The 11,592-nt window shown below is 41.8% G+C and overlaps 1 protein-coding gene across 1 annotated transcript; it reads right to left on the minus strand.

Annotated features, from left to right (window-relative positions):
• Nucleotides 1–2,996: 2,996 nt before the first annotated feature.
• CFAP90 (cilia and flagella associated protein 90) lies at nucleotides 2,997–10,840 on the minus strand. Its single transcript, XM_005484311.4, has 3 exons — nucleotides 10,563–10,840; nucleotides 6,774–6,890; nucleotides 2,997–3,242 (listed from the first exon to the last, which is right to left on the minus strand). The coding sequence occupies exons 1-3, from the start codon at nucleotides 10,713–10,715 to the stop codon at nucleotides 3,096–3,098; spliced, it is 417 nt and encodes a 138-aa protein (XP_005484368.1). The 5' UTR covers nucleotides 10,716–10,840; the 3' UTR covers nucleotides 2,997–3,095.
• Nucleotides 10,841–11,592: the final 752 nt, after the last annotated feature.

The raw sequence follows: 11,592 nt of genomic DNA on the forward strand, positions 1-11,592 counted from the left end.
GGATATGGACTTGTACAACTGTCTCAGTGGGGCCACCCAGTGTTCCAGATATATTCTGTTTGTCGTTTTGCCTTTGGTGGCAGCTTTAGCTAAACTGTCTAAATGGGGTCATCTATGTGCTCCAGAGTTCCTCTGGGTTACAGAAACTCTATGCTCTGAAGCTCAGAAGAACTATGTCCCATGGCAGCCCTTTTTTATGTATGAACAAAAATTCTGGAACTGAGAACCAGTACCCACTTCAGCCAGAACAAGTGCACTAACTTGGGTCAGTATATTGCTTTGCAGATGATGAAGGGAAAACAGGAAACCTTTAGTTCTGATTATATAATGTATTCTCAATGAACTGTCATGTAACACATTTTCTTGTTAGCTTGTGCTTCCTCTCTGTGTGGAATTATGGAATTACTATTTATGACTAGCAAAGCAGAATTCCCAGCGTTACCTAGTTTGATTTTCACTGTTGTTTTGACACGCTAAAAAAAGGTAAAACTTTCACATAATTTATATTATGTATATTTCACCAGTAGAGCGGGATTGTGGCCAGTTTTTCCTTCTAATAATTTGTGAGTTGCAGGTATCTGTCAATTGCCCCAACTGATTTTACTGGATGCAAAACCCAGATGCAGAATATGCTTTACATTGTATACACTGTCCATTCTGTCCATGTTAATTTGTTGCATGTATAAAACTTCCTCACAGTAGTAGGTCAACACTGACAGGTGAGGGAGCACCAAAAGGTGCTTTCCAATGTGTAATAGTAAGATCAGAACATCAATAACCTAAGAATTTGTCATTCTAGCAAGAAAGAAGTTGGAGAGTTGAAAGGCTTTGCAAACGTTTATATTACTTCTGTATTACCACTAATACAGAAGAAATTGTCAGGGTGTTGTTCTGACACTGAGCACTGAAGGAAGAAGTGAACCATTCAGAACTGAATGGGAAACAAGTAGTGGGAGGAACAACCTGTGAAAGACCTTCCAAAGTGAGTAAAGATGAGAAGGGTGTGCCATAAGCAAGGAAATTATTTCGGAAAACTCAAACTGGTGTTAGGATGTTTGTGGTGGAAGTGATGCCTATTTCTCACACAGGCCAGAAGGTGGTGGTATTCTCAAACAAATTTGATTTCCAATAGTTTTTCAAACACAGATGGTCTGTAAATATAGTATGGCTACTTCAAAAAAGCAATTTGTACTGACTGTCCCAAAGTAAAAATAACCTGCTAAGAATATGGCCATATTCCATCTCATTCTTCACTGGTATAACTTTGGTACTGATTTTTGGAAAAGCATTGTGGTATTAGAAAACATTTCCTTCTCTCTTTTGTTCTTACTATGATTCCTTTCATTTAATGCTGCTGGATTTGTTTAGTGACGCGATTATTTTTGGAAAGGAATGTAGCTATTAATGTCCTTTTGTCCATAGCGCATTGAGTGTAGTAGAACTGTGTTGCAGACATCTTTGCATGAAAATTCTTTCCTTGGGATTTTTTTTTCCTCCTGAGAAGCTGTGAGGCCTCAGGGACAAAATGTAAATAATGATTATCTGCTGCTGTGGAATGCAACAGGCGGGTCTGTGATTGGTCTCATGTGCTTGTTTGTAATTAATGACCAATCACAGCACAGCTGGCTCTCTCTCTGTCTGAGCCACAAACCTTTGTTATTCATTCCTTTCTATTCTTAGCTTAGCTAGCCTTCTGAGAACCTTTTCTTCTATTCTTTTAGTATAGTTTTAATGTAATATTATCATCAAATAATAAATCAAGCCTTCTGAAGTATGGAGTCAAATCCTCATCTCTTCCCTCATCCAAAGACCCCTGTGACCACCGTCACAGAACTGCAGGTCATGAGTAATGAAAGTAACAAACACCTCTCAGAATGGGCTGCCCTATGTGCTCTGCTTCTCACATCATGCCAAACAAGTGCTATTGATTGCCTAATTTACTACTTTTTCAGGTTCCATATTTAGAAGGTTTTTGTTTCTCTTTTTTTTTTTTCCACTAGGTGTCTCACTGCATTTACCAATGACACAGGTTTCCTGTGTCTAAATACCTGACAAAACCAGTGTCAATCACAGCTGTGGGCTTCCAGTCCTTTTCCTGGTATGATCAAGCTGGCTGTTCCTTTCTGAACAATACTGCTTCAGCCTTAAAAAACAACAGGATCAATGGCTCTTGAGAACCAAACTGATGCATATTCTGCAGGAGAAACTCCTCCTGAAATTACCTTAAAATTTAAGTACTGGATTCTGTTAAAATACAAGGCATCAAATGTTTCATCAGATTTAGACATTTGTGCTAAATGTGCTTTTTAAATGGCTATTGCTCAAATCCTTTTTGTTTTTTTCACCCTTTCTACCAAATTATATAGTGCTCATTCTGCTAGTATTCTTAGTCTATGTTCCCATTTTTTTCAGATTTGATACAGAACCAATGATGATTTTTCTTGTTAAATCAGTCAGATGCCATTCCTAGAGTGGGTCAGTGAAATGAATGTCTGAATTCAGCTAAACCCAGATTTTATCTCTTCAAATGCCAAGTGCTCAGAGGTTCGTTTTAACTCGAGTTCCACTTGAAGTCTAATAAAGCTGCTAAGCACATAAATGCATGCATTTTTGAAAATTCTGAGCTGAATATACATTTCAGCTGTTGCATACATAAAACAAGGTCTCACAATTCTCTAGCAACTCTGTAAGCATTGAAAAATTTGTGACTATTGATACCTTGAAGGACAAGCTTGTATAAAATGTTAGATCTGTGAATGGTTGTGTAGCTGCAGTGCCCAGAATTGCAGACACATCTTTTGACCCAACAGGTTCCCAGCATTGCTGCCTAAAAAGTTCTTGTTGGTGCTGCTCCTTATGAGATTTTTATGAGAATATAAGGAGAAGACATGCATTTGAATTAACATGAGAAAAAGTGCAGCTGCTATTTCACCCTATTTTTTAATCCAGATAATTCTCATTAAATAAACAGTAGAGGAAAAAGCAAAAGCACCATATTGCTTTTCAAAGTGCTGGTTTATTTTTTTCCCAAATAAATGTTGCTGGTGATGACAGACACAAGAGATTTCCCATGGATCCAGGCCTGGAGAAGGTTTTTAATGAGCAAGGCGGCTGCCTTCCCCGTAGATTGCTGCGTGCAGGCTATGAACCCTGGCGTGCTCTCTGGTTGGTGGGTCTAAGAGCTTATCTATGCGCTTCCCATACTCTGAAGATGTCAGCACAGGAACAGTTCTTGCCATTTCCTGTGAAAACACAAAAGTTGCCTTAGAAGAAAATCACAAGGTGAATAAAAAACGTGGCAGTTTTCTATTGCTAAATGTGCTGTGGCCAGGGGTAAAAGAACTGACACAACTGTACAGCATCTGCAATATGCATGTGTATTTGTTTAGCACCCTTACTGTTCTATCCCTGCTGCAGTTTTTTTATGTTATTTTTATCTTAGTAAAACATGAATGTGTCACTAGATGACAAGATGAGAAGAGACAGAGCTGTGGACCGATAATTTTTTTACACAAATACATACACACGTGATTACCATGTGATTACTGGGTAACTAAATGCTTGAAAAGCACTGATTTTATTTTTATTTTTCTCGTGCACTTAGTTGCATGATTCTTTTGAAAAACAGGAGAGATTTGTGCCCCCCCCACAGGAACACCTACCCTCCTTGCACAATTCAGTGAAGGCACAGCATGAAAAAAATCAAAGTCTGAAGAAAAGCACTGAGCAACCACTAGCCCATGCAAGCATTTCCTGAAGGAAATAAAGCATATACTACTTTATTTCTGCACAATGAAAGGTTTTACGAAAAATACTTATAGCTGTAAGATTACAGAAATATCTGCTTTGCCATGATGGAAAGTGGACTTGATGAAAAACCTGACAAAGAAAAGATTTTAAGCTTGTTCTTATTAAGCTGCACTTTAAGTGGCTGTGCAATCACTATCTGCAATCTGCAGTTCCTTCCTGTGTTAGAGCAACAGAGAGCTACGGAGTCAGAAGGGAAAGACGGGATTTGTTTGTTTTTCTCTCCCTAGCCAAAGGTCTCAGATTTATCAGGCTGCTTGTATATTTGCACACAGACCAACACAGTAAGCCTTGGTCTGCAATGTGTTTTTCTCGTCTTATAATACACATATTATCTAACAGGCAAATCAAAATGCAGATGCCACCATAGTTCAAGTGCAAGCAAATTACTACCTTGCTACAACAGACACAAGCGTGAGCAAATCAGCACCTATGTCCTGCAAGGATGCTGGTGGGAGCACAGATTGGTGGGATCTCATAGCAGGGCAGTCAGCTATGACACATTTCTAGCCTCATGGCCAGAACCTGAGGTTCCTGGAAAGATGCTGTAAACACTTTAAAAACAAACAAACAAACAAACAAACAAACAAACAAACAAACTAACTAACTAACTAACTAACTAACTAACCAACCCACTCAATACAAAAGCTCATTTCAAAACAACCACTGATCTCCCAGTTCTCCTGCCCACCTTACTCCACCCTAATAAAACCTATTCAGTACACCAACTTTTAACCCCAGCAGAATGAAAATCAAGTCAAGAAGACTGGCAGGCAAAATTAAGATAATTTCCTCCCCTGCCCTAGTTGTGGATAAATGCTGAAAAATGAGAAACTAAAAAATCTTTGTACCATCAAGAAAGACTTTGCTAGAAATTCGGGGTTTACAGTGCTAATGACAGGCAGCAGTATGTAATTCCAACAGTTTGTGTTCCTTTTAAATAAATAAGTTTTTTTAAAATCAGTTTTCAGCATCCTTGGTAGCACAGTGCTGACTGTGCACACTGGCATTTCATCTTTGTGGGTTTGGCATTCAGTGGGTTTCAGATTTTCCAACAGTTGTCTGGGAAGCATCCTGCTGCCCGCCCTCGCAGTGTGTAATTCTAGCACTGTTAGCACTTGCAATCGGCAATGGCAGCCCTGAGCACACACTCCACTGCAGTCACTCAGCTGCATGTAGCTAAACCGAGTATCTGTCACTGTACTCTTGAATCCCCTGGGTGCAGCCAGGTTATCTGCAGGAAATGAGGGGCTTATTTGCAGTGGTTTGCTTTTTTCTAGCTCAGGTAAAGCAGTGTGCTGTGGTGGGTACAGTCTGTGTTCAGTGTTGAACTAGAAAGATGTCAATTGTATTTCTATTTATTATATTTTATAATTTAGTTATTATTACGTAAAACCTGAGAGGGCCACTGTGATAAACATGAGCTGAGTATGTGATCTGCACCTAGTTATGGTTACAGTGTTGGGTGCCATGACATGCAGGAGGATCATGTTGTAGTATTAAATAACTGTGGGTTTGATGTGTATTCATGCTAATTAAAGGGCTGGATTAAGGGACACCTGTTTGGACAGTCCCTTGTGTGCACTGCCCAGCACAGCTAGTATGAATTCTGGCCCATACAAGTTTGCTCTAGGAAGAAAGCCAATAGGAAAGTGAGTTTTGTTGATACAAGAGCTCAGTAAAAAGCTGTGACTTTATATTGATGAACTTTCTACACAAATTTCCCATTTGAAAAATATGCTTGGTACTAGGGGAGGGAGGTTGTCTTTATTTTGTTTAAATAAAAAGTTTAATTTCTAATTGGAGTAGTCATTTACACAGATACACAGATTTGCAGTTGAGTTATTAGGCATGAGCAGGTGATGCTAATGGGCACACCTGGGATTCCTTTGGGAGCATCTAATGCTTCCTGCACTGTCTGATAGAGTTAAAGGGCATTATGGCTACACACTTGCACAGAAATGTCTGGCATATATAGCTGTTACTGAGACGAATCCCAAGCAGTGGGCTTTTTCAGAAAAACCTCCAGTTTTATTGCACAGAAAGTAGAGCAATTTGAACTCTTGTGTCATTCTTCCTTCTTCCTTCACCATAACCATCAAAGCAGGCAGCCAGCCCTACATCCCTAGCCTACCCATCACTCTAATATCCCATGAACTAATTGGGATTTTGAGGTCGTTATTACACAGTGGTTACACTTCATTTGGTTTATGACAGCCTCTGCCTCTGTGTGCAGTTTTGTGTGTGTATGCATAAATATAACCATATACAGTCAGTTGTATGTATATCTATTATTCAGATGCTGCATGCAAAAATCCATCCACATTTATCATATATATTATAGTGTTTCTGTTCCCAAGGGAGTATTTACCTAGTGGGCTGCACATCAAACCCAGATTCTGCTGGCCTCAAGTACTTGCCCATCCTTTCCCAGGCATGTCCATGTGTTCTGATTGACCACACCTTTGCACTAGCTCCCTATGAATTTCCTTCCTGCAGGGCAATCTGGTGTAGGTTTTCCTAACAAACTCACTAGCTTCAGAGACTTGGGCTTTCACAGAAAATGCTGGCGTAGAGAGGGGGGGTGTCAGAGGACAGTAGTGAAGAAGGAAAAGAGTTTTTAAGCACCGCAGAAATAACTGCAGAACCACCTGAAGTACAACTCTTGAGGGGCACAGATGGTTCAGAGTACACCCTGCACTCTGCAAGAGGATTTGCCTCTTCCCCCTAGCTTTAACTTGCATATGTCTTGTCACCTGGAAATCTTCATGATATGAAAGAGCAAGAGCTAATTTGGGTGTCTTCATGCTTTCTCTTAAACCTGCAGGCTGATGTCCTCCTTCCAATTCCTTTCTTACAATATGGGCTACATTATAAGGGGTAAAACAATGCCTAGAGCCTCCAGTCATATCAAAAAGTACAAAACATCTTAAGCAAAGATAATTATGAATTTACCAAAGGGTTACCTCCTCATTAATTTTAAGGCCACGAGCCTTTGCATGTTTTCTGTCACATCGTGGAAGATATTGGTCGTAATCGTCTGGCATTCCAAAAGCAGCATCATAGGTGAAAAAATCTCCTGTCTTGAGAAAAGGGGAAAATGGCTAATTCACATAATTGCTTTACTTTACAGATTACAGAATACATGTAGTCAAATCAATATCTAAATAGTGCATATATTGCATTAGATGATGACAACTGTAATATTACTCAACTCATTAGGAAGTTTGGGCCAGTCCTTTTGAATAGTTTGCAAAATTACCTAATGACATGTGGTATCATTCATTAACTTTGTTCAGCTCTCATATATACCCTGCGCCAATTTACTTCTTTCCCCGCCCCTGCCCCCATAATCTGTTGTAATTTTGGAAAGTGATCTGATCTGTTTTAATTTTCTGCACTTAATATTCTTCTTCCTAAATTTGTGTATTTGTCAAATGATCTGGCACAATTATGTAAAAGCAAACCAGGAACTTTCAAACAGACAAAGGTACCCTGCACTGTAAACACAATTTAATTTCTGATTAGAGCAGAATTGAGAAATGTGCTACAGAGGTAATTCTGTGATGCAGTGGTATGCATGACACACATATGTCAGGCATTAAAATAAAGCACACTCCAAGCTTTGGAGTGTGCTTTATTTTATATTGTTGTTCAACTGTTGACACAGTTTACTTCCAAATAAGCAACATAAAAGATCTGCTCTTCTAACAAAGGCGTTTGTGAAATCCAGTCAAGAAGTTTTCATAAATGGAATCAAAGCAATTTCAAAACTAAAAGAACTTTTCAATGAAAAAAAACCAAAAAGAAAATCCCCTACTGAAATATGCTGCCTGTTGTAACTGAACTTCATTAAGGGCCGATATTCTGTTTAAAATATCAATCATCATTGGCTTTGTGCATGGCTGACTAAAAGAATGGTGCATTGTTTTGGCCCTTTTTTGTCCTCTAATTTTACAATGTGTCCAATTTAACCTTTTAAAATCTCATGTACTTTGAGATTTTCAAATTACAGTGGTATTCTCCAAATATAGTCAAGTCATGGCAGGTCAAGAAGGTTATCATAGTTCCCTTAAAATGAAACCACAGTTAAGAGCACTACAGAGACACTGCTGTAATTTCAGGCTTTGTTTGTAAAGGTATCTCAATACTTGGTTCTGCCAAGAGGAGAGATTCTTTTGTATTTAACGTATTTACCCCTTCACCATTCAGAAACCATTGAGCTTCAAAGGATTTCAGGCATGTTCAAGAGCACGCTGCAATGATTTGTCATCTTCATGATTATTTCCATGCTTCCTTGCTTCTGCTTTCCTCCCCACACTACCAGTTTCATTCAGTGAGCATTTAATTTGTACTCACCACCAGAAATGTTTGCTCTTTGCTGGAATTCATGTGGCAGCATTTGTTACTTGTTTCAGAGTAAGAAAGAGTAAGTGTCATCTGTTCCTCCTGTCAGAGCAGATAATTCATCCTTTCTGGAACTCGCAGTCAGCCAACCTATTATATCAAAAACTAGCTCTGTCCCAGATATTTGTTTAAGATTTTCTGCCAGATTTGTAGAGACAACACTTCTTTGCTCAATACACTGATAACTTTCTGCTGCTGTTTCTCTTTGTTGTAAATGATAACTTGGTTGGCCTGGGTGGTGGTGGTGGTGGCAGCAAGCTGTTTCTTAAACCCATCAGAGCAAGTGAGTCACACGGAGCTGATGATAAATGTGCACTCCGGGTAGGCATCCTCTGTGTACTGCTGCTAAAGCTAAATGCTTTGCAAGCATTCATTAGTATTCCAGACACACATAAAATAGGTAATAGCTTTCTCCACATCTCAGAAGAGGAAACACCAGGCACACTAGCTACAGTAACTTGTGTAAAGCAATCCAGGGAGCAACTGTCAACCAAGGGATTAAAAGGCAGGAATTTCTGGCTTCTGGCCATGCAATGAGCCCATCTTCTCCCTACTTCTCTCTGCTTCAGTCTCTCATACATGGTTGGTTTTAGGTATTTAAGCTGCAAAAAGGAATGAGATTCCTTTTGCTCTATAAATAAAAATATTCAAATTATCTAATTCCTAAATTTTGCAGAAGAATGAGTTGAATCTGCTTCCTCCCCTATGGCCAAGGTCTGGGCTGTGAAGAAACCTATTAAACAGCTGTCATCACTTTTTGTTTCCATGCCACTGGAGCAGATTTTTTCACAAACCAGGCTGTTGTGAGTGTGAAAGCAGAATAGGAAAGCTCTGCCATAGGGCTGCAAATTCTGTGCAGACTGGTGAGCTCCACCAGTTCCAAGAGCACCATACCAGCCCTCTGACCTGCACTTATCCCACTCTTGTTGTGCTCTCCCTACTGTTTTGTGAAGGATGGCACCAACTGTGCCTGCTCACCTTTGGGTCAGATCACCCTGCCAAGGCAATGCTGGAATCAACAAAAAAGAGTCACAAGAGAAATCTTCTTGTCTTCTAGCAGGGCCACCTGGTCAATGCAGGAAATTTGCTGTTCATTCAATACCCAGCACAGTGCTCTGGTCTGTACCCTGCCCACATCCCAGGGACACAGGACCTGCAAACTCTCACAAACCACCAGTCATGCTGCCCAGTGCTTGGTGCATTCAACAGCTTGTCATTTGCATGGGGAGAGGACTCATGGGTTGTATTTATTGTTATGTTACATTGACATAATAGGCATTTCAAAACTTTTTCATACTATATTTTCTTTTTTTTTTGAGAAAAAGACGATTAACTTCAATGTCTCATATGACACTTCATAGAAAAGTTCACCACCCAGGAACTGTAGCTCAGCTGAGGCAGAATGTGTAAGATTGTTCTCATTTCTGATTTTAAATATGAGGACAGAATGAGAAGCAATGGTGACATAATGCAGCAGAGTGAGGAGTGAGGCTCCCTGCCAGCACACTTGAGTTACCACACATTGAGTGGCAGTGTACCACCTTCAGAAGCATTCAGTTACAGAGGCATATATTATGTATCTGTAACATATATATGTTACTGTTTTGAGTAGGTCTAGTTGACCATGCAGAAAATCTTTTCCCTCAAAGATTTTCATGAGAGTGGAGAAGTTTCTTATTAAAGGGTGCCCAAGAGTGGGTGTTACAACAAAATCCACTGGTGCTGCATCAAACCCTAGTGACAGATGATGCCTTTCCTAGTGTTCCTCCTAAAAATGCCTCACATTTCATTGATACCAAGTGGCCTATTCATCCTCAATCCTTGGGAAGTAATGTCTCTGCCTTTTCTTGTTATCCAGTGAAAGACCTTACCCTCATTTGTCATCCACAAGTAGCAAACACACTTTGCAAAGGCCTCTGATGGTGACTCTTGTTATTTTGGCATTAGATAGCCTAGTAATAGAGATTTATGTCCCACATTTCTGTATCACAAAAAAATTTTTTCACTGTGAGTGTGGTGAGGAACTAGAACAGGTTGCCCAGAGAAGCTGTGGATGTCTTATCCCTGGAGGTGTTCAAGGTCATGCTGGATTGGACCTGGTCTAGTGGAAGGCATCCCTGCCCATGGCAGGGGGTTGGAACTGGATGACCTTTAAGATCCCTTCCAACTCAAACCATTCCATGATGCTATGACGATTTTTGGCACCTGTCTGACCAGGTCGCTCATGATGAGGACGGAGCTCTGCACCGGGTCCAAGCAGAGGATCTACACTGCTCAGAGACCCACAGGGAAAGCCTGTCCCTGTGCTGCTCCCCGCCTGTCCCGGCTCGCTCCATTCACCCCCTCACCTTGTGCGGCCGGTTGAAATAGCTGAGCTCCGGAGGCCCTTCCCGTTTGGGCGGGACGAAGCTGAAGGCGGAGAAGGAAGCGAGGGCAGGCCGCCTCCTCCCCGGCGCGTTGCCGAGCGCCTCCTGCGCCAAGCGCGTCCCGCTGGCGGCCATGCTGCCCCGCCGCCGTTACCCGGCAGCGCCCTGGGCCCCGCCCGGCCCGGGCAGCACGGCCGGAACCGCCCCGGGGCTCGGGGACTCCCGCAGAGCTCTGTCAAACATGAAGTGTGGGTTCCTGGACACCCGATAGCGGAGTTTTGGTTTCAGTCTTGTGCAGCGACTCCAGCTCCCTGGTCCTTTGTGTCCTTGGAAGCTGGCGACGAAGGTTAGAGGAAAGCCTAGGCGCACGGGACTGACCTTTTTCTGTCACAGCTTGCACTAGGCCCCAAATCCCCCTCTAGGTGGGCAAGTTGAATAAAACCTCACCACAGCATGGAATTTCCACCAGAATAAGGAGCCAGTGTCACGAGGACCTTGGACTTCTCTCTTGGGGTAGTAGCTCGTCTACTCAGGCACAGGCTTTCACACACTTCTTGGGCTCTGTCAGGCTTGATGCTGTGATCCCCACCCTGGGGAGTCTGTGCCAGTGCCCAAACAGCCTCTGGGTGAAGAACCTTTGTATAATATCCAGCCTAAACCTCCCCAGCCTCAGCTTCAGGCCCTTCCCTTAGGTGGTGTCACTGGTCACCACAGAGAAGAGATCAGTGCCTGTCCCTCCTCTTCCCCTCATGAGGAAGCTGTAACTGCAGTAACCCTTCAGTCTTCGCCAGGCTGAACAGACCAAGTGACCTCGGCTGCTCCTCAAATGACTTCCCCTCCAGACCCTTCACCAATTTTGTTGCCATCCTCTGGATGCTCTGTAATAGCTTCATGTCCTTCTGAAATTGTGGCACTCAAACCTGAACACAGGACTTGAGATGAGGCTGCCCCAGACCAGTATACAGCAGGACAATCCCCTCCCTTGCCCAGCTGGCCATGCTGTTCCTGATGC

The sequence above is a fragment of the Zonotrichia albicollis genome, chromosome 1, assembly GCF_047830755.1.
Source record: "Zonotrichia albicollis isolate bZonAlb1 chromosome 1, bZonAlb1.hap1, whole genome shotgun sequence".
Taxonomy (NCBI): Eukaryota; Metazoa; Chordata; class Aves; order Passeriformes; family Passerellidae; genus Zonotrichia; species Zonotrichia albicollis.

What these genes read in the sequence shown, in the direction of transcription:
- CFAP90 (XM_005484311.4), bottom strand. Translation starts at nt 10,715, where the DNA reads ATGGCCGCCAGCGGGACGCGCTTGGCGCAGGAGGCGCTCGGCAACGCG. An exon ending in ATTTCAACCGGCCGCACAAG is followed by an intron (nt 6,891 to 10,562) that starts GTGAGGGGGTGA and finishes CCTTTTCTCAAG; the next exon opens with ACAGGAGATTTTTTCACCTA. An exon ending in GCCTTAAAATTAATGAGGAG is followed by an intron (nt 3,243 to 6,773) that starts GTAACCCTTTGG and finishes GTGTTTTCACAG; the next exon opens with GAAATGGCAAGAACTGTTCC.